General features: G+C 54.2%; 1 protein-coding gene across 2 annotated transcripts in view; it reads right to left on the reverse strand.

The window, feature by feature from the left end:
* The window catches only part of ARHGEF18 (Rho/Rac guanine nucleotide exchange factor 18), a 52,817-nt gene extending 33,120 nt beyond the window's left edge, over positions 1-19,697 (reverse strand). Inside the window, exons 1-10 of one of the 2 annotated variants that reach the window (XM_064497550.1) lie at positions 19,446-19,697; positions 12,673-12,809; positions 11,659-12,158; positions 9,853-10,063; positions 8,708-8,822; positions 7,745-7,802; positions 7,479-7,523; positions 6,980-7,060; positions 6,477-6,582; positions 5,772-5,946 (exon numbers count right to left, since the gene is read on the reverse strand). In XM_064497550.1, the coding sequence (XP_064353620.1) occupies positions 5,772-5,946; positions 6,477-6,582; positions 6,980-7,060; positions 7,479-7,523; positions 7,745-7,802; positions 8,708-8,822; positions 9,853-10,063; positions 11,659-12,158; positions 12,673-12,809; positions 19,446-19,551 (1,534 nt within the window). In that variant the 5' untranslated portion in view covers positions 19,552-19,697. Of the gene's footprint in view, positions 1-5,771; positions 5,947-6,476; positions 6,583-6,979; positions 7,061-7,478; positions 7,524-7,744; positions 7,803-8,707; positions 8,823-9,852; positions 10,064-11,658; positions 12,159-12,672; positions 12,810-17,889; positions 18,020-19,445 lie in introns of those variants that run through there. The other variant, XM_064497551.1, reaches the window with a different exon arrangement.
* Between the last annotated feature and the right edge of the window lie 3,015 nt (positions 19,698-22,712).

Raw genomic sequence — 22,712 nt, forward strand, 5'->3', positions numbered from 1 at the left:
CGCGACCCCCCCCCCCCGAGCCCGCGCTTTCCTCCCCCCCCGAGCCCGCGCTTTCCTCTCAGCGGGCGCGCGACCACCCCGAGCCCGCGCTTTCTCCTCAGCGGGCGCGCGACGCCCCCTGAGCCCGCGCTTTCCCCTCAGGCTGGAGCTGGGAGAGGCGGCCGAAGCCAACAGCCTCTCCCTGCAGAGGGGGACAGGCCGCCCCCCATCCCGAGGCAGGAGACCCAACTCCGGGCGCTCCCGCTGCCCCTGCGGGCGAATGTAAACGTGCCGCGCCACGGGGGCTTTCCAGGGGACCTGCCTTCCCTCAGCGCCTGGCCGCGGCGGGAACAAAGGCTGAGCGAGGCCCCTGATGAATGGGATGTAGCATCCCGAGTGACAGCTTTAACACGGTAGTTCATGTGCTTGTGCAGCGCCAGGGATTTACGCTAAATACCGAATTCATCACTAAAACCCCAGAGTGATTTGCCATTCGCTAGGGGCCGCGCCGAAGTGTTTACAGTCGCTTCTGCCAAGGTAAGGTTAGGGCGCCCTGCGAGTTGGCGCGCTTCCTGGCCACCCTGGTGCAGCTAGTGCCCACAGCCCGCCTGGGCCTCCGCCCGTGTTCCCCATGCAGCCAGACAGTGAAAGAAAAGGTGCTAGGGCTTCACTTTTAGCACATTCACGCATTGACTCATACAACTGAATCGCTCGCTGAAAACAAAGCCTTTTCCCAACACCGAGGCCTGCAGTTTGCCCTGGTGCTAGCACCTGACCACTGCAGAGCTCCCTGTGTGGGAAGAGGAAAAATTAGAGGAGCCCGTGACCTACCCTAACCTCCTTATCTCTGACTCACTCCGAGGACTCACGATACTGATCTCCACTGCAAGTTTGTCATATTTTGAATCATGCACATTAGTGCTATTGTCCGCGTTCCCTGACAAGCTTGAAAATGCAACACACACATGTATAAAACAAACTTCTCTCCCCAAATCCACCTTACAGCTCTCCTGCACTGCTTTGAAAGAACATGACAGCAGCTGGGCTGGAAATGTGCTGAAATCACAGACTATCATGGGAGCAATACTCTCTCTTGTTTCAATGTTGTGACCTGCTTCACCAATAATTTTTATTTTTCTCCATCTTATAATTGCAAGCTTTTCAGAAATGCTCTCTCTTGTTCTGCTTCTGTACAGGACTAAGTACAATGAGGTCCCAGTCCTTTATTGGGGCCTCTCAGCACTAAAGTAATACAAAGAAATAATCGCTACATGAAGCAATTTGGGGGTAAACAGCTGGCTGCCATTTAGTGACAGATGAATCCTTAGACACTTCAAACTTTGTGCTTCACTATAATATACAAGTAAAGCATTGCAGATTGCCCAACTGCAGTTTGCAGAGAGAGAACATCCTGTGCTTGTATGGCTGGCCTCAGGGCATCGCCGCAAAATCAGAGTGAAATCTGGCACAGCAACCAACACAAATACTCTGTAGCTTAGAGCTAAGGTTTGGATCACAGCGAAGACTATCGCACCCACTTTCTAATTCTGTTTAATTATCTATAATAATAAAACATTCCTTACTGAACGAATAGTAGATAGATTACCACCAGATCAGCTTACGCATTTGTCAGGCCAAGTGTTTAAGATCCTGAGGTTTTAAAAGGGCACGGGAGAGCAGCTTGGAAATGTTCCAAGTAAAGGCGATACCGCCCAGATAGGAGAAGAAAGTGAAAAGCAGAAAATGAGAAGGACTCAGAATAATATGTTTTGCAGCTTCCTTCTCTAAACCCTCTAGGGTTGCAATGACTATTTAGCAGGGCCAGCTGTATGTCAGCAGATTCATAGTTCAGTCAGTGTTTCCTCTGAAACCAACACGACAGACCACTTTCACAGTTGCTTTACATCCTGCTTTGTTGGCTTATAACAGCATTAGCCCATAGTCTCTCTGGTTTTGCCTGTTTTATTTGGACTTTTGTCAGTAATCATTTATTCCAAGTGGGACTCCCAGTCCATTTATCACTGTCATCATGTTACAGCAGCCAAACCTCTTTCCCCAAAATAGAAGCTTTTTGGCAGTCGTGTCTCTTTCCAGAAATGTAAGTTTCAGGTTGTCTGCTGCTTTTTAGATTTCTCTGGACTCTGAGTGCTATCAGCAGAAATTTCATGATCGAAAATCAGGTGAGTCCCGATTGTAAGCCAAACCTATCCTTCTCATATTAGCTTATTGGTGCTGCACTGGAAATCCTAAAAGCAAAAGTGTACGAACACAATTGCAAAGAGGTGAATTTCACGCACATTTCAAGTCCAGACCAAGGGATATTTTGGCCTGTTTCCTTTACAGATGAAAACAGCACGAGTGAAAGATGCTTGCCTGACAATTGCAGAGACCCATGTCCTCCATTTACCCGCAGAACTGTTAGAAGAAAGGAAGCAGCTCTCCAACCTCTTTCACAATATGCCTTAAATAAGTCCTGGAGACTGCATGCTACAACCATTTGTTATAAATTAGCCTGCTGACTGGAACAGCCAGCAAGGGTCAGCCTAGGACAGGTGGGCAGTATGATATCAACCACAGCCAGCCCTCCAGCCTGCATTATTCATGAAGACTCAGTAAACTGTCTGCCTTCTCTTAAAGAAAAGGAATTTGTCTGAAACCTACCGAATGCTTTCATTGCAATTTGATTAACTTTTGAAGATGGTGCTCTATATGAGTAACCTAAGGGGGGCTACGGCTGCATCTTTCCCATGAAGTAACAGACAGGTTGCTCTCAACTAAAGAAGATGTAGAAGACCCACCCCTACCCCAGTGCTCAAGCTCAGGTCGCTAGGAGGAAAGCAATCCTGCCATGCATATTCCATGGCATATCCTTGGCTCCCCTCCATGGCACAGCCTGTTTGGAGAGCTCTCCTCCTGTCAGGGCTTTCCTGGGATTCATCTAACTCCTGTTGCATAAACTCTGGAAGCATGTTTATAAGAAAGGATTAATTTAGGCACAGAACCTTTTCCACCCTTGACAGCAAAGGCTCAAAAGGAGCTTTCTCCATTTCCAGGTGAACAACAAGCTAAGAGGCTCACAGTTCAAAGTTTATGCAACAGTGAAGTTTGGGTGGCCACTGTTGTTGAGATCTCAGTTACCACAAGCATTCCTCTTTGTTTTTTATCCCTGCCAGACTCTTAACATCGCATCTGTAAAACTCTGAAACTGGAGCTGCAGAAACTGTCCTGCATCCGTACTCCAGATGCACACAGCAGACTCCTCACCTCCCGTGCCGGGAGGCTTTGTGCTGCTGGGTGTCCACGGTGTGAGCTACACCGCGAGGTGGGAGGGGAAAGCAAGTGTGCCATGCACAGAGCTACCCAGGCTGCCAACCTTCTTCACAGCACACGTTTATGTCTCTAGCAGAAGAATTATAATTCTTTGTTCTGAATTAAGAGCACAACTCCTCTTGCTGTTACTTCCTTGAATAAGAAGAGCTCTTATCTCTCTATGTCATCACAGTCATGGTAGCCACCTGACCTTCTATGTCCACAGGACAGTGAAAAGACTTAAGGCTTTTCCACCATCCGCATTCCACTATCCTTCCTCTCTCTGGCTTCAACTCATCCCTCTCTTTACCATTTATTCTTTCATTTTCTTTAGATGAGCCTATTTCGTCTTCTACCACGTGGTGGTGCTGCAGTTAAAAATACCATGGAGATAACAAATAAACAACAGCACCTGACCATGATGTGGCAGAGAGCTGGCCTCGGGCCAAAGCATATAGACGGTGAAGTGTGACCTCATTATGAGAAAACAAGAGGAGCAACGAAATATTCTTAGATGCTGGCAACAACTACAGCTCAGACTGAACCCTGGCAGAGCAGCTCTCACTTCTGAAAAGTACATGTGTCACCCTGGCTGAGGTGTGACCCAAAATCTTCCTTTTCGAGAGCCCTATCAGGGACTTGCCAGGAGACGGTCCACCGCTCCTCGCTGCAATAACAGGAGCTGGTGATATCAACCATCAACTCTGGTGCCCAGATGGAGCTTGCAAAGGTTTCAGCATTCAGCCCAGCATAATCCAAATATAGGCAGTCTCAGACTAACAGCTGTCAGAGGACAGGTCCCAATCCAGATCTGACCACAGGCCAATAATTTTAACAGACATCCCAGAGCCCTGCCCAATTGCTCAGCCTCAGTTCAAGCCACCACAAAGGGAACATATGAAAACAAGCTCTCCAGCCCAACCACCTACACTGGCTAGGCAGCATAATCCCTGCATAGCCCAGAAAGCCAAAGGAGATGTCACAGAATCCCAAAGACAGCCAGGTCTTCAGTCACCTTGGAGTTTTTCTCCTGAATGTTAGTAAGACTCAGAAACACAGATTCCTCACAGCAGGGCTAAGAACCAAGGTAAAGATTACTCCCGTTTACGCCCATTCCCCACACATTTATGATGGACAATGATATGCTGAGCCATAATCCCATTTAGACACACCTTAGACCTCTGGCTTCCACCCCTTGCGCTCCAGATCACAGATCTCTAAAGCAGCCGTTCAGGGAAGCATCACTTGTGCCACCCTGGGCAAATGGCCTCAGAGCTCCCAGGACCATACAGAGCCTGGCTCCAAGCCCTTGGCGCACTGGGGTCAAAGCCCACCTGCATCCCCTCGGATTCAGATACTCTTTGTAAAGCGGCATGCTGTGCTGCAAGCAGAGCCTCTGCTACAAGGTTCCTTGGAAAGCAAGAGTGAGGCCTTGGCATAACTCCGCCTCCTCTCACAGTTGTCTCTAAACATCCACAGAGCACTTGCTCTCACGCAGCTCCCTGCAGTCCTTTGCTGCAGCATCTGCAAAATGTTCACTAGTATCTAGGCCCGTGGTCCTTTTAAATTTCCCTCCAGCTGCCCTGAAAGGAAAACATGCTGCTCACAATGCATGTCCAAGGGCAGCCAGGAATGCATGTCTTTTCTGCCCCAGGAAGGTTTTACTGACCTTAAGAGCCTCTGAGAGTCTCCTACGTGAGAGTGAGCATTGCTTGAGGATACAGGGTAGAGAAAGAGAGCAAGTCTCTCATTTCCAAAAGATTTATTCTGCACACAGACAATCCCTCTGGAAAGAAAATGTTCTTCAGTGCCCTGAGTGCCTGCCCCGAAGAGCAGAGGCAGGGTTTGCCTGCCAGCCAAGGCCATGCAGCGAAGCCCGCGTGTAGCCTGCACGCCAGGTGAATGCAGCGGGAGAACAGAGTCCCCCACACACCAGCAAAGGAGCAGCCGCCATTCCTGTGCACTACTGAGATCTGCAAAGCAACAATCTCATCCTTGCAGGCCCTGGAAGGCACCACTTGACTTTTGGATTAGCTGATAAAGCTTTGGGTGCTCTAGGAATCTCTGTGCCCATTCACAGAGCAGGTGCAGAACTGACAAATCACTGTGTCTGGGGAAAAAAGTCTAAAAGATTCAGCTTCACTCAGGCAGCAGAGATAGGTGCTTGGGCAAAGCAGAGCTTTGTGAAAAGGAAGAGTTGACCCAGAACCCTCCTTTTGGGAACAGGGCAGGAAATGGTCAGGCGGCCAAAGAGAACGAGAACGAACTAATGCTAGGCAGGACTTAGAGATCATTTAGCCTATCTGAGAACAACCGAGCCAGGCCAAGCAGGGTGGCAGGGTACAGTCAAGCCAGGCAGAAAAGTGAAGCAATCTATGAGGCTGATTGAGGCAGGGGTATGGCCAGCCTGGCCCAGACAGGAGGTTGGGGGAGCAGGTTACCGACAGGCTGGGTCAGAGCCAGACAGCGACAGCCGTACTCACTCAGGCACTGCAGACCACTTTTATTCACAAGAGGTTTGGCACACAGTGAGCAGCTGGTGCAACTGGAGAAAACTCCTGGCACAAGCTGGTGCCCATTGATCTCTTTCCACCTCTCTTTTGGCTCCTTTGGCTCTTTCTCCTTCTCTTTCTCTTTGGGCTGCTCTTTGTTCTTACCCTGGAGGAGAGAAAACACAGCTCCATTACAGGCCTTGCATTCCCCACACACTCCTTTCCCCCTCAGTAAAAACGAGCATGCAGAGAGGTGGCCCCCAGAAAGTACAATGGGCCCCTTAGTGCCTGCGCCTTTGGGATTCAGGTGACTTTCCCAGATGCCTTCCTAAAGGATTGGGATAGCCCCTTTAGGCTAGGGCCACGTGTGATGAAGGGCAGGACATGGCACTGCAGCACGAGTCTGCACCTCTGCTGGCTCTCCTCCGTGCCACAGCGGGTGACCTAGGCAGTCACCCAACCAAAGCACTCTGGGACAGCCCTTGCTGGGCAGCCAGAACATGCCCATGAGCAAGGCGGGCTGAAAATCAGATATCGGTTTGTCCAGTGCATAATACTAGGGGTCACAATACATCTGCTGGCGAGCATAGAGGCCACATCCATCCAAAAGCAATCCAACTGGCTTCCTGGGTGAGATCATGTTTTCTACTTGGAGAATTCAGCAACCTCTCTGCAGATTAGACATCTCTCCCTTACCTTATCCTTCTGCCAGGACCCAGTGACTCGGCTCCGCAGGGAACTCAGACGTCGCATCACCTTTGTGCCTCTCTCTGCTTTATCAGTCTTTCCACTGTCCTCATTTCTGAAACAAGCCCCCAGAAATTTTAGCTATAGGGAAGTTAACTAGGCAAGCACAGTTCTCTGAGAGATCGCTCATGGAGTTCGCCTGATGCGTTACTTTAGGATGCCATCTCTGACTTTTCCATCCCCCACAGGATCAAGTTCAGCACCAGTCATGTCTTTCATGGGGAGATTTGCAAATAAGGAGCTGAGCTTTCAAACTGTCTGTGCAAGTTCTGGCTGTCTCTATGTTTTTGATCAATGCCATACACAACAGGGGCCCCAGTCCTGGCTGATACCAGTGTGCTGCACACAGTATTAGCAGGGCAGTAGAGCTTAGATGGAGGGGGACTAGAGATCAGAATCTGCTCAGGGGACACAAAGCATCTGGGTTACTGCCTGGCTCAGCACTCACTTACTCATTAGACAGGAACTCAAACCACGTGAGGTTCTGCTGGGAAGCATCACTACTTTCTTGCACACATGCTCTCTGCTTGGCCCTGTGCAGGGAGAAGACATCAGACACAGCACAAAACACAAGAGCAGAACTTGTGGGTCAGCTGAAAGGCCCATCTTTGGAGAATGAGCAGTCACATGTGTTTAGAGTTAAAGAACAGGCAAGTAAAGTGCAACTTCCCCTTGCAATCTCACCCTAGTTTCAGAAACACTGGAAGAATACAGCAATTCTGGTGCCCTACAGATGTGTCCCCAGAGGACTAAGTGTCATTTGCCAGATGGGTCCCAGGCAGGTCCATGACCCCCACCCCCCGGTGAAGGGATGTTAGAGCACAAAGTCATGGGCTCAGAGAGGAAGCATCAGTAATTCTGTGCGCTCTCCAAAACAACTTCTTGCAAGGGGGGCAAGCTCTGTTCCCATGCCGTTCCTCAGTACCAGTTCCCTCTCCCAGAGATACTTACCCATGATATTGTTTCAGCTCCTGAAGTACCTGCTGGACAATTAGTCTACCAAGGATGAGGCAAAAGAAAAATGAGAGATTAGAAAACATCCTTGCAAACACATTCTGCACCCCATGAAGCATCAGATGCCATTTTATGATCAACTATTCAGCCCCAGCATGGAGTGGGATCTCCCTTATGGTTTGATACTGGATCTCCAGTAGCTCAGACGCACTCAGGAATCCCAGCCATCCCAGTATGGCCATTCCAGGACTGACAATACCTACACGTGGTCTGGGGACACGTGGTCCTTCTCCAGCATCTCCAGAGCAGGGGGTTCAACACCTGGAACATAAAACACTCTCAGCAGGGATTCTGGTTTGCCTTTGCAGAGCACCAGGCTTCTAGCTATGCAATTAGACCCCGTTAATCCTGCTAGGTTCAAACTCTGCCTTTGATGGTGAGAGAGAAGTGCTGAGCGAGGGAAAGGCTGCATCACTTTTCTGTGTTATCCCTCTCTTTTCCACTCTGTTTAACTTCTGAGCATCCTGCTTGCAACCAGAGGGTAGGAGGTAATACCACCACAGAGACCCTCCCCATGACAGCCAGCTTCCGCACTTGGCTGCCCCTCCGCTCACTTCCCAGGCTGTGCTCTAAACAGCTCCCTACGTTTTGCCCCAGGGCAGTCCTCACAGGTGGGAGAGGTCAATAGATTCCAGCAGTACAGAGATGGCCAAAATTGAGTTTGCATCAGCTGTGGTGGCTGTGGTGCTGATAGGCCATCTTGGAGTTGGGCTCTCATATGAGCTGAGTCCTGTCACCATGTTTTGCAGCAGAGGTTGCAATAAGAGCTGGAGCTAAGGAAAAAATCTTCTGAGCAGGGATTTCTCTTTTCTCAGACTCATAAGCCCTCCTAAAGAGGGCATTTAAACCCAGTCAGCTAAGATGATGCGTTTTGTTCCTAGGATACCATCTTTGCCTTATGTAAGTAGGGAATGACCAATGCACCAGCCACAGACAGGTTATATGGCAATGTGTCACTGGAGACAGGCACGTCTGCACTTAGACTACACACTCAGCCTGGAACAAAGTCAAAGTCAGCTTGACTTTGTTTCAGAAGCTCCTGGGACCATGTAGAAGAGAGGGGCAGAGAACATCTAGGCTTTCAGAGGCTACATCTTCGGTTTTGTATCTTCTTAATCACAAAAAGCTTGAATTCATTTTATGCCATAGATTTAGTATATACCAACCTTCCATGGCTGGAAGAGGAGTGTTGAAACTGCAAGGTATCTGAGGGGAGGCAACCTTGTCGCAGGCTGATGGGACAGACCTTGACCTCAGTCTCTTCCCATTGCTGCCACATTCCTGGAGAAGTAAAAGGTCATAGACATCTCTGGTCCTTTGTGCACCAAGGGAACCTCCATCGGTGGCACAGCGTGGCTGGCGAAGTGCAAGGCAGCAAACAGGGCTCCCATGTCCAGCCAACTGCCGGCGACTGTTCCTGGCTTCCCACAGCCTCCTAGCCTGGGTGCCCTGTCCTGGGAGACCCCGGGCAGATCATTCCCTCGCTGCACGGCTGATAGCTGTGGCATCAACCACAGTGGTAGCAGGGCACAGGATTAATCCAAGGCCCAAGAGACGGATCCTGTCACTAGCTCTGCCTCAAAGTCTCAGTGGGGAACCAGTGAGGCAGCTGCCACAAAAAAACCCTCAAAAAACAAATACAGAGGAAAACCACCAGGAACAGGCTGACTCCTCACCCCTTCCCTCTCCTGTTTTGTCAGGGTTGTGATGACAGGAGCCTGCAAGACCCGTCTGGTTGTTGGGCTTCAGGTGTGGGCTCCGGGGCAGGCTGGAGCAGGTGTATGCTGCTGTGACGTTTGCTATCTTGTGGCTGACACCTCCTTAGGTATTTCCCACTTCTTACTTGTGCCTATAGGACACGTTGCGCTGCTATGCAATTCTCCTTTTAACATGAATTGAATCCAAAGAAGTTCCCTGGAAAAGCAAAGGGTGAAACTGGGGGGTCAAACTGCTGCCTTCAACTACCTGATGGAGGATAACAGAGAAGACGAAGCCAGACTCTTCTCAGGGGTGCACAGTGACAGGAAAAAAAGGCGACATACGCAAGTTGCCACAAGGCAAATTCCAACTAAATGCAAGGGAAAAGAGGGCTGTGCATCAGCCAGCTCTCAGGGCCTTTATGCTGCAAGAGGGGAGAGTTTGTCCCGGAGCAGAGAAAGCTCGTCCTTGCTGGGATTCCTGCCGACACCCTGGCGTACCTGGCTCAGCACTGGCATCCGAGGAATCCAGCCTGCAGCTGACACCTGCGTGAGTTGCTTTCCGCACCCCGAGCTTGCCCTGCCGCCCATACGCACAGCCCTTGCGCACTCACCGCCTCCTCGAAGCTGGGGCCCACCGCAAGGTTCGGGCGCAGCGGCTCTATCTCCACTTTGATCACCGTGCCGCCCCCGCTGCCGCTGCAGGCTTCCAGCTCCCCTCTGGGCAGCTGAAGGGACACGAGAGGCTGCGGGCAGGACAGACTCCCCTTCGCCACGTCCTCCTGCTCTGGGTCACTGCCCATCTCTGTGGCGTCCAGGCTGAACCTAATTCAGGAAAGAGGCACAAGCCAGCTCAGCAAGCCAGTCCTATTGCACCATGCAGCGCCCTGGCTTGGACAGACAGTCCTGAGGAGCTCGTGCAGTTAAGACAAGGCAGGGACACCGCAGCAGGCGCACGGAAAGGGAAATGTCAAGAAGCATCAGCCCAGACACAAAGTCCTGGGCCTGCTAGAAGCAGCCGCCCTGGCTGCCCTTGGCAGGTCCACCCCGGGATGTTTAGCGCCTGACAGCTCCTGCTGCTCCCTTAGCAACCCCTGAGCCTGTGCAGCCATCCCGACAGCAGCCTGCCTCGCCTGCGGGAGTGCTGCTGCCCTGGTAGCTGCAATGCCAGGAAAGTTCCTCTGGGCATTTAGAAATGGCAGATGATGTTATTTATCAAATCACCACAGCGGCATCATGTCATAAATCCTGCCCCCACCATGGCCTAGCTTGGAGGAAGGAAGAAGAAATCCTTTTCTGGGAAACGAGGGGCAGAACAGCCCTCCCAGTGCGCCGTGGTTCCTGAGCACCAAGTGCTGTCGCAGTGCCAGCAGCATAGGAGCAAAATGATGGATAGGGCTCAGTGGAAAATCTTACTCTTCCCAGTGGATTCTGCCTGCAGATCACTGTCACTTCATTCCTGCTGCCAGAGACAGGCTTCAGGAAGCATTTGCTTAGGGGACAGTGGGGCATATTCCCCTTCCCTGGCCCCACACTCACACATGCTTAATCACCCAGCAAGGGGACTGATGGCCGCTCCGTGCAGTCGATGCTCGTGTGCCTGTTGCACAGCACAAATTGTGACTGATCCGCAGCACAGGGAACAACAATAGGTCTGAGAACCAAAGCCCGAGCTTGATAAAGAGTCGTCAAGATTTCAGGCTGAGATAATTTTAGGGCACCTTATAAGGAGGAGAGATAAAAATAGTCATTGCTGGCTTGCACCTAACTCCCAGCCAGCAGCAAGATCGATACGTTTGTCAGGAGGGAAAGCACACATGCAAAAACCTGGACCCCGAGGCCTTTGCGTGACAGGAGCATGGCACAACCGTAATGGCAGGCCTGGAAACCAGTGCCAGCCCGAGCTCAGCATCACAGCAGAAAATACACTCTCCTCTGCAGCCTCATGGAGAGCAAGGGGAAGGAGGACGGTGCTGCGACTGCAAGCGCAGACTCCACTGAGCCAGCTCACCGACATTCTGGAAAAGCTGCTTTGACAGAGCTGTCTTCATCCCCCTAGAGTGGGCAAAATTGCCTCTGAGCCAGGGGATAGAGGGCATCAGGGCAGCTGATGCTGTTCAAGGGTTCCCTCTAGGCAGAGATGTGCTCTCCCCAGATGAGAGATCCTCTTCCTGGCCCCAAGAGCAGGAAAAGAGGGTCTTCCTATCGCCAAGAAGACGTAAAAGCCTCTTGCTGCCCTAGTGTCTGTTCCTCCACATCCCACCCAACACGAGCAGTAGGCTTCCAGCTGCATTGGCAGATGCTGACCGGGGAGGGAGACCACCCAGCAGCAGCCAGAGCCCGGGGCAGGGTGATCGCTCCAGCCTTGCACAGCATCGTTGTACTGTATGTATCAGATACTGCTCCCAGGCCTGCTTTACCTGCGCGTGCAGTCCAGGGGTGATACGGGGCTCTCCCAGCTGTGTCTCCGTGAGGTAGACATGGACCTCACCAGCGTGGGGAAGGTCTCCTCGGCCTCCTGCAGCTCCAGTGCTTTGCCTGGCTCTGCAGGACACTCAGAGGTGCCAGTTGCCTCTTGTGGCACTGCTGCGCGGGAGGAAACGCAGTCTCTGTTCAGGAAGTGGCAGTCGGCCTCCCCATAACGCACCGAGCAGGAGACAGGATTGGAAAAAGCAACATCCACAGACATTTTGCTCAACCCCCTCGGTCTCTCTTCCAATAAGCGAAAGGCAGATACAGCTTGGGGCGCTTGTTCTGACGGTGATGCAGTCTCTGGTGCTGTGCTGGTAGTTGGCAGGCTCAGAAACCCCAGATCTCTGAAATACTCTGTGCCATGGAGAGCAGAGTCTGAGAGGAGATCCTCCACGCTGCTGTGCAAATCTGCTGTTGGGACGTCCAGCTCTACGGAAGATGAGTCCTCCTGCAAGGGGAGCCACAGCTTAGCATGGCATGAGCACGCAAATCACATACCCCCTTCTGAAGGTGCTGCATATATCCTGCAAAGGAGCATTTCCCTGCAGAGCCATACCTGCTTTTCTTTCCTGTCTCCTGGCAAACGGCCCACCTGCACCTAGCCAGGCCCAGCCGGCAGCTTGGTTTCTCACACCAGGCTTTGTAACACCCTGCTGCACCTCAGGGCCAGACTGTCCCAGCCCACCTGCTCAGCTTGCTGCAGGGGACTGCTGATGTTGCCCCTGAGGTCTCTGTGCCTTATTCCCACTAATGTCAACGTGAAGCACGGAGCTGTGATTTTTCCTAGTGGCAGGAACAATACAACCTTTTATTCGTTCCAGCCCATGATAGTCTGTGTTGGTACCTCTTTTCCCCGTCCTTATTGCACCCGCGGACCCCTCAGGATACGGTGCTGACCACCCAGTTTGTGGACCCTGGCTCCCGCCTCGCGCTGCGGTAGCAGAACAAACCAGGACACTTGCCTTTTCTTCAGCCATGCTGGTGAAGAAGGAGTCATTCTCAGCAATCAGGGATGGGAGGAAGGTTTTTTGGGTGTGATACTCGGAGGCAGCAGCGCTGTGGTCAGTGCATTCCCGTAAGCATGGCTTGCCCTCGGACCCTGCAAGAGAGAGGAGGTCGCGGCGTGGGACCAGGCAGCCTGGAGGTGTGCACAGTCAGCCGCACGCGGAGAGCTGACGTCTGGCAGCACTGAAACGCTCCACGTGGCCCTCTGCTCCCTCGCAGACAGCCGGTGCAGGCTGTATCGGCACCTGGGCGGCCTTGATCCTCTGGGAACATGCCGCAGGGGTCCCCTAACAGCAGAGACCTCATCCCTCGAGCCACAGTGTGTGCAGGGACAGAGACCAGGCTTGCGCTGCCCCAGCCAGACACCTGTAGCACTTCCTGTGCTGCCGAGGCTGTTTCTGTAGTAAGACAGACGAGTTAAGCACATTATGACTGCTGCCATTTAGATTATGGACCTTTAAAGCAGCAGGAACCTGTGAAAAAGAAATATTGTCATTGATTTTATTCTCATCTTTAAAGAACAAAGGATGCCACTGGGAGACAAGATCGGAAACACGTTAATGACTCCAGGCAACGCTGACCGTTCGGAGCAGCAGTGGAGGCACAAAGTGCTCCTGGTACCAGGTCGCTGTGATACGCGTGGATTTTCCCCGCACGGGCGTGTTGAGCGAGTGTGAGCCTGAGCGTGTGTACACCATCGGGTAACTCATTGAGAAACAAAAACAAGGTCTGGCCATACTTCATGGTACAATATATCGTCCAGCTGACTAAAGCACATTCCTATGTAACGAGACACACTGTAAATGTTAGCCACGATCTCTAAACCAGCGCATGACTCACAGAGGCCTTTTATTCCTTCGAGATACATACAGCTGAGGCGAATGGAGAAAAGCCAGGCTGCTGGCTGAAGCACCACGGTGGATGGCTGAGGATGCAGAGAACAATAGCAAGAGCCTGTAAGAGGCCACATCTACCCAATGGCAAAAAGTTGCAAGAAACTGCTAGAAACCCATCGTGCTCCATGAAAGTCAAGGATAAAAACATTAACGTGAGTAAAACATAGCTAAAAACACACTCTTGGAAGCAGTAGATCCTGCTGTGGGTTTTAATGCTACACAGTGCAGCCAGAAAGCCAGGAATAGCATGGTGCCAACGAGAAAAAGGCAGCAGACGTGCGGGAGAGTTTGGAGGTTTGTTCCTTGGATCCCGCTGCACACTGCAGTTGCCAGAGTTTCTGTTTTAAGGAGTGTTTGGGGTGTTTAAATGTGTGCTGTAATTTAGTGTAAGGGGCTGTAAATAACACACTAAAGAAAACACTCTATAAAGATGCTACTTTAATTAAGGGTTTTCTAACTATAAGAGCAGTGAAAATTTGAAACAGCCTAGCTAGGAAGGTGGCAGAGTTTGCTTCACAGGAAATTTTTAATTGGCAAATTCCTGCACAGGATGTACGAACCATCCTTGATCCACATCTATAACGCTTCATCTATAAAACTGGTAGGGGCTTAGCAAACCATTTCACATCACTTTTTGTTTTCCCCAGCTGTGCCTGGAATGGCTCTATTCAGCCTGTAACCAAAAAAATCAGTATTTTGAAATGAATAAGCATTTTAACGAGTGCAGGGTTTGGAAAGCTCGGAAAAAAATGGGCAACCAGAGATGTCAGCAGAGAATAAAAACCACTAAACCCCCCAAATAGGCTGGAGCAAAGCCAAGGGAGAACTGACCTCAGGGGAGCAACCAGGTGACTGGGAAGGTCCCGGGGGGGATGAAGGCAAATTTTGCGTCCCCTCACACAAGTTATCTCCAAGGAAAGAAGTACAAGGAGCTTCCCTGCCCTCGTCGCGCCTTGCAGCAGGGAACGCGCCTCGCGGAGAGGAGCAGAGCCCCGAGCGGCAGCAGGGCTGGCGCTGCAGGAGCTGACAAGCGCTGCATCCTGACAGAGGCCAGAGCCTGCCCACGGGTTTAGCTAAAACAAAGAGGTATTTTCCTCTCGAGCAGGGTCGCGGCCGGCCTGCCAAGGCTTCGCCGTGCCTGCCCAAGGCTCCAGCCTGCAGCTCTGCAGTGCATCCCTGGAGCAGAGTCAGCAGCGGCTCCTCGGAGGCCTGGAAAATATTCCCTGTGCTCTGCCTGTGCCACGCAGGGCTAAGGATTCGGACACAGCATATACTGCCGGCAAAAGACCCACAGAACGACTTCTATCCTCGCCGGGCACTTCAGACGCTCCTGTTCAACACTCGATAAATCAGGCTCGCAGCCACCCGCCAGCAAACGCCGCAGTGCCGGCCACCGGGCAGCGGCACCGGAGCACGCAGGGTTACGGCGATGGGGAGACCATTTTAGGCAATGTGTGAACACCAGCCATGACAATTCAGAGCTCCCCGCATCTGATTCCTGTGCTAGCACCGTGTATAGAGCCATGCTGCACGGACACGAGGGCGAGGGGGTGCTGGAGGGGGTTTTTTGGGGGAAACACTTTCAGCTTCAGGTTCTAGCAGGACGAGCAAGGAAGGGTCAGCGTGGAGCACAGCCAGGAGGGAGGCAGGTTTGGAGGGCCATGAACGTCCTGCACCCACGGTCAAGGTGGTCACTGAAACCCCAGCAAGAAGGGCCAGCAGGGACCTCTTGAACCTCCTGGAACTGAAGCCCGTCTCGCTGCTGCACAGCGGTAAGGGACGGGGCACCTTTGCCCTCCAGCACAGCCGGACAACAGCGTTCACCCTTCCTCAGCTGAGGCTGGAGACAAAATGACAAAGTGACACTTTCAAGAGCACACACTGTTTGCTTTAGGGGAACATTAAGCAGATTAGGTACTGCAGTTGCTTAATTCGCCTGTCCGGGAACCATAAAAGGTTATTGCTGCAGGGAGCAGCCTCAGCAGAGGAATTCCCAAGGCAGAGCCGGGGAGGAAGCGCTGCTGGCCGGTGCCGGCAGGTCCCTGCGGCTCACGAGCGGGGCTCTCCGGGGCTTCGCCAGGCCGCTTCCCGGCAGGCAAAACGTGACGAAGCTGGGCCTCTGCGCGGGGAGGAAGGAAGTAGTGACCAGCCTGCACCGCATGTGACAGCTGGGAAGAGTCTCAGGGGTTTTGATGCCGTGGGGACGGCGGGCCCAGCCAGCTCATCTGCTTCTTTTCAAGGAAAAAACCCTCTGCTCTGCCATAACCTGGTGCAAGGACACTGGGAGCCCAACAAAGATTTTAATCCATTTCAGACCTGCAGTCCGGACCTCCCGCCCCGCTGCAGCTAACTGTCCGTGCCGGCTTCACTCGGATGAGCCCATCGCCAGCGAGCGGTTGCAGCGGGGGAGAGCGGCCGAGCGGCTGGTGCTAGAGCAGCTCGGCCGGCCGCCGGCTCGCTGCAGCCCTGGGAGCAGCTCCCGGCCCTCGCTCGCCCGCCTGCCCTGCAGGTCCCATCCCCTAAGCATCGCACGCTCCCTGCGTTTCCCCCGCGGAAAGGCCACACCACACAGCTCTGCTAAGTGAAATAATCCCAGGAGGAAGGAAAGACCAGAGCATCTGGGCATTTCCCAGCAACTGGGGGCAGCGACTGCTGGGAAACCACCAAGAGCATCATGGACAAGAAACAAAAATCAGCCCCCTGCCCGGCTGCTCCGCTGCTGGCCCCACACCAGCTGCCCTTTATGTCCTGCCTTCCAGGATGACCAGCCTTATAGGATAAAACCTCTGTAAAGCAAGCACTCAACTCACTGTGCTAGAATCAGAGCAAGCGCAGGCCTTGGCACGCTCCGGGCCCCGGGTCAGCAGCCGCTGGCAGCAGCGGGGTTGGCTCAGGCGGCCGGGGCTGGAGGCGGGGAGGAGATAAGCTGTCCAACACTGTAACACACTGTACAGCGAGCTGCTGCCTTATCGCTGCGCTTGGGGCCTGGTTTTAGGGCTTGCAGGGCCGGGGGAAAAGGGATCTAGCACAATCCAGCTGCTCCTCAGCTGACGGGTCTCAGCAGTTTGCTGACAGAGATTTGCAGCCGCTCTCATGTTCTCCGAGTCTCCCGATGCAGCTCCCGTCGGTGGCTCCTCCGGGTACCGAGGGACGGTCGGGTGCCACGGCGCAGGCAGGGGCAGAAGAGGAGCTGAGCGAGACCCCAATGTTTTGTGCCCTCAGTGCAAGTCCCAGGGGGCCAAACCGCTGACGCTGGGGGGAGAGGGCCCCACCGGGACACGCTCCCCAAAGCGGTTAGTGCTTTGGTCGCTGTAAGGGTGGTTTGTTTAATATGGGAATTTGTCCAGCTGAGCCTTCCCATGAGGCCATAACCTGCAGGCACCGCGCTGGCAGGGCCGGTGGGGCTGGGGGGTCCCAGGCAGGGCTCCAGGTGCTCCCCATGGACCAGAGCCCGGCACCATCCGGCTCCCTCCTCTGACTCTACCTTCTGGTGGCCACTGGGTTTGGATCTCACCCTCCTGCGTGTCCACGGAGGAGACAGGAGAAGCGGGGGGAGCAACGAGGGAGGAAAGAGCTGGCGCGTAGCAAGAGCTCTAATGCCAAAGGCACCAGCCTGAAGCCGGTGTTTGCAGGAAGGGCAGCAGAGGCCGGGTCCCCGGGGACTGCAGGTGTCCTGCTTCCCGGGGCGCTGCCGTTGCTCCGTCCAAGTCAAGGCACTGCATGCAGGAGCGAGGCTGGTTCACATCCCTGCCGGTGTTCCCCGTCCCTGCGCCCCAACACCGCGATGCGAAGCTGGTGCCGCACAAACCGCCGCGGCTCAGCCCGTGCTCCGAACGCAGGGCTCTGCTTCCCCTCGCTGAAGGGCCGGGGAGCCTTTCCCCAGCCTCTGCCCGAACACCAGGCTCCCGGCACACGACCCAGCGCTCAGTCCTCTCCAGGCAGCCGCGCAGAGGCAGCTGCCTGCAAAGACTGGGACCTCCAAATCACCGGCAACAACAAATCACATCTATCACATCGCAAAACCAGAAGGCTGATATTTAACCCATTACCCAGCTCCTAAAAGCACTTACAAGCTTCGAAAACAGATTGAAAGGAAGTAATAGCGTTAACCAACACCTAGGCAGTGTCCCCTGCGGAGGGGAGCAGCACGTACCCTGCGCACGGCCCTGCCTGGGGAAGCCAGCGCTCTCTGCAACCTGCTCGCTGGGGACGGGCTCCCGGCGGCGTGCAGCAGCCCGGCTCCCGAAACACGGTCTCTCCCCGCGCACGGGCCATTACCTCGCTTAAAGGACCATCTCTTCTTCCAGCGCTTCGAGAAGGACGGCCAGGAGTGGTTCAGCAGCGAGTCTGACATTTGGGAGCCCTCCAAGCCCCGCGCAAGGTGTAACCCCGAGCGGGAGACAACAGCACGGAGCACGGCAGAGCTCAGCGCGGTCTAAGGCAGCGCTGCAGGCTGCAGCCCAGGGGCTGCCAAGGGGGGAGTGGAGAAGCCAAGTGTTTTGTCAGAAGTATCAGCTGATGGAAGCTGTAGCCAGAGAGAAATTCCTGGTCTCCAGCGTTCCCACCTGTGTGACGGGTCAGTGACTTCCTACAGCAGGGCCCGGGGTTTAGCGGCCCCAGAGCACTGAGCAGCCCCTGATCGCTGATCCAGGCTTGCAGATGGAAACAGAAAGCAAGCTGTTAACACACCGTAACCTTCCCCTCTCTGCCAAAACCTCCTTGCTCCATTCGCGGTTATCAGATGTCAGCCTGCCAAACTCACTTTTAAGTCGGTACTGCCAGGGCGCTGGCCCCCTTCGCCTGGGACACACAGGGTGAGAGTAAAGACTGCTGATGGGCATCGTTTTCGTGTGCCAAGGCATAGCAAGGGAAGGCGAGAGACCCCTTCCCTCTGCAACACCAGCAGCATCTTGCGGCTCTTAGCAAGTCCTCGTCCCCTGGCAAGGACCTTTCTCCAAGTGCTTCTCAGCTCCTCCGTGCTGCCAGGTGCATGGAGGCTGTCTCCAAACTGCCCCAAGACCACATTCCCCAGCCTGAGCTCTCCGAGCCTGTTGCTTCCAGCTGGCACCAGCCCCTCAGCCCAGACCGGCTTCAAACGTAGCCCTCAGCCCCTTGATGAGGCTGAAGAAGCTGAGCTTTACCCCGTTCGCTTGTGGGCTCCCAGGCGAGACTGAGCCTCTGTTGAGCTTTGTTGTGCCCGTGGCCCCGCTGAGCAAAGCACAGCAGCTTGGGAATGGCCCCAGGCATCGCCACGGCAGAGCCCGCCTGGGCTGCTGTCACGCGCAGACCCAGCCCCAAACCCCAGGCTGCTGCCTGCCCAGCGCAGCCCTCGCCACATCCCCTCCGCGCGGATCTCCCCCCGGCAGCCGGCACCCAGCCCGGGAGCAGATGCTTTGGAGGGGGATCGGGGGGACTCAGCTGCAGGGCTCAGCCGGGCCCCGTCTCATGCCAGGCCGAGCACCGTGGCTCCCAGCCACGGGTGGTCCAAGGACCCTTCCTTTGGCTGGAGGCATCTTCGCGTGCCTTCAGCTGTGGCACAGCAAACAGCAGGAGCCAGGACCAGCTCCCCTGAGGTGCTCAGACGCCTCAGTCCTGCCCCAAAGGGAGCCACGGTTAAACTCCAGCCTCCTCTCCCCCCCTTCCCTTGCAGCAGGGCTCCTCGTAGGCCAGGGCTCCATGGCCCAAGTTTTGCCTTCAAGCGTGCTCGTGGAGGGGGGAGGCTGAGCAAAGCCCAACGCTTGCCTTTTCGTTTCGAGGCTAGCTGCTTCCTCATGAGGCCTTGAGGAAGATGAGCAACAACCCCAGGGACGGAGCTCACATTGAGAGTGACTTACCCCAAAGGCTGGCAGCATCTCCCCAGCAAGTCTTCCAAGCGCACTTGCACCCGACGGTCCCGCTCCTTCTCCAGATGCTGGAACGAAGCGAGGAGCAGAGACTCATCGGGGAAGCAGCAGCCGTGCGGGCGGTTTGCTGGTGGGGACCTCCAGCTCAGCCGTCTCACCACTTCCCCTTTCTGAAGGCACAAACAAACCCGCCTCTCCCATCCTGCAGCTCCTTCGACGGAGGGATCGGGGTTCCCCTACGCTTCCTCCCTCCCTCGCGGGGGTCGCGGCTCCAGGGGGGTCAAACAGGGCCGCCTCGGGGCCGCGCAGCCCGAAACGCCCGCGCGGGAGCCCGGAGAGCCACTGAACCAGGGATGGACGCGAGGCCAGCGGTTGCCACAAACTGCTTCCTGTTCCGTTCAAAGAAAAACCGCGCTGTGTGCACCGTGAGAGCCTTCCCCGCACCGGGGCTGCGCCCGCGGGCTCGTTGCGCCATCCCTCACTAGCCTCACGCCAGAGGCAGCGAGGCCCGCGAACGCTTCCTTGGTCTTCGGGAGCTGCCGATGCTCAGCGTGGGTTGACGCGGAGCAGCTTGAGGAACTGCACGGAAGGCAGCGACGGAGACCTCGAAGCTCAGGTCTGTCTCGCACAGGACACGGCATGATGCAACAGCGAAGCACAGAAACGCCTCTCTCCTCTAAATACATCCGTGCAGCTGGGAGACCGACCAGCGGGCACGTCAGCTCCCACAGCAAGCAGGGAAGAGGGACGAGGCCGTGATCCCCCGGCCCTTCCCGTCGTCCGGCAGGCAGAGCCCCCGGACGACGCTGTGCTCCGGTTCCCAGGCACAGGCATTCGCTGCTTCCCGACGGCCCGGGGCCGATACGTGCGCATACCTCATCTCCCTGCCCCGAGCACAGCAGCCCCGGCCGAGCCTTAATCGGAACAAGATCCGCTCACACTCCAATTACTCAGAGACGGCGGCTTTGGCAGCGCTTGGAACAGCAATTACCCAGTGCTCCAGGAAACCACAAGAGCGAAGAGGAGTCAAGATTTAATTTCTCTGAAGCCCACAGGAGCTCGATAAGGATCAGAGATCAGGGCGCTGCCTAAACAGGCGGCTGCCCTAGCGGAAGGGATGGGGGAATTGGCCTCTGTTCAGACAAGGAAGAGACCTTCTGAGACCCTCTCCTTCTGCCCCGTGTCTGAGGAGGTTCTGGGACTGCCGATGCTGAGCTGTGCGGGCAGCATAGCTCAGCAACGAGGGCTAATATAGCCCAAGGGCTGGACAAGCCTCAGCTGCCTCTCCCGGCATCCCTGACGCGAGACCTTAGCAGGCACCAAACCTCCTGTGACAGCAAGCTCAAGTTCTGTGGCTTTGCAAAGTTTTGCATTCTAGGAACCCCAGAGAACAAGCCTGTGTCAGCAGCTGCAATTCCAAAACATTTTAAAATGTTTGTTTTTCGTTGCTCTCTTATGGTAACAGAAATCCAGATGGGCGCAGAAAGCGCCGAAGTTCTGCTGAGCTGCTTGTGTGGCTGCCGGAGCCGCAGGCGCCGGGGGCCCGCGGAGAGCACCGCGGGCTGCAGCTGCCTCTCGCACGTGTTGTTCTCGGCGGCACTAGATGGCATCAGCACAGCGCGTTTTCTAGTAACCAGCAACGTGCTGCCCGCTGCCTTCCCGGGCCACCCGGGCCCCGGCTGGAGCAGTCCTCGCTGGACCTGGCAGGGATGGGGCAAGCAGTGCGTAGAGCAAGGGTTCATCTCCAGCTCCTCGGGAAAAGGAGCACTTTTGCAGAAAAGGAAAGTTGCATTAGTCACATTGCTAGCAATTTATTGCACAAGCTTCAAAGATATTCTTGGCTCCTCCTGCACCTTGGGCCTGGGAGAGGCTGGTGGCAGCAGCAGCTGCCCCCAAAGCTGGACCCAGCCGCTGAACAGCCCCCAGCTCGTGGTCACAGCAGGGGAACCGGACCCGCTCAGTGACCACAGAGCACCTCTCGCACCTTCAGGCTGGCGGGGAAAGACCTTCCGCGAGCAGAGGCCTGGTGAAGAGCCCGAGTGGGGGCACGGGCAGAGTTATCCCACAAAGCAGGGCCTGGGAAGGAAACACGAAGCTACAGCCATTAATTCCACCAGCTGCACTGCCGTAAAAATCACACCCTGCCGTCAACCACCACGAAGAGAGAGCCGGCGTCGGCCCCAGCCCCAGCGCGGGACGCAGCTGGGGAAGGGCTCGTGGCCGCAGGCCCTGCCGAGGACCAACGCAACATCAGGCGATTTTGCTCGACAGGAGCGAAGCACGGCATTGCGCCTGAATGGCAAAATACACCTAGGTGAAAATAGCAACAGTGAGTCCCCCGGCTTTTTGCTGCAGCTGATCAGGAAGGAAATCTCACCTCTCAAAAAAAACGAAAACCACCCTCCAAGAAAACAACCCCCCAAGATTAAAGTTAGAAGAACGAATGATTTTACCTCTCGAGTGCTGCCTGACCCAGAACATGAGGCGAGATGGTTCCCAGTGCAAATCCGTTACAGCTGCTCCGACCCAGGGATGAAGCAGGTCCCCTGGACACCTTTTTTTTTTTTTTTTTTTTTAAACTTTAATGTTTTAACCACCTGTGTAGAGATTTGTCCTGCTCGAAGTGAGGAAAACCCAAGTCTGCGCACAGGGAAATAAAAGAATTGCATTACAGAAAAGCAGCTCTAGACACTTCATGCAGAAGGAATCCCCGCACCAAGGTTTATGCCACAGCTTCACGCTACCGAAAACGGCACCATCAGGACATGGCCCTGGACAGACCGCACAAGCCAGGTCGCAGAGGAGTTAGACTTGTGGTTTGAAGCCTGTTTATCAGTGGCAGATCAGTATTTTTTTTTTCTTAACACCATTCATTTTGTAACTGAAAGCATTGCTTATTCCAAGATGCTTTCTCTGTGGTAAAGCAGCACTCAGGGCTGCGCAGACAGCAGACAGAGTGAACAGTTATTCTTGGATAATTTATTCAGAATTTTTATATAAAGAGTTAATTGTTCAATATTCTGAAACACAGCAAGATTTTTTCTTAGTATTCAAAGGTGTTTTCTGTACATGTCACTGCTTGGCTCTTACATATGAAAACATTGAAAAAAAATTTTTTTCCCTTTTTTTTTTCTTTTTCTTTTTTTTTTTTTTTTTAAACCATGGCACATTTGATCCTTTAATTCAATCAAGAGGTATCTGCAATACCATCTGTATTCTGGAACCTTTTACACGCAGAAAGAAAGGCAGGAGCAGCAA

Source organism: Dromaius novaehollandiae, chromosome 25, assembly GCF_036370855.1.
Source record: "Dromaius novaehollandiae isolate bDroNov1 chromosome 25, bDroNov1.hap1, whole genome shotgun sequence".
In the NCBI taxonomy this organism is placed as follows: Eukaryota; Metazoa; Chordata; class Aves; order Casuariiformes; family Dromaiidae; genus Dromaius; species Dromaius novaehollandiae.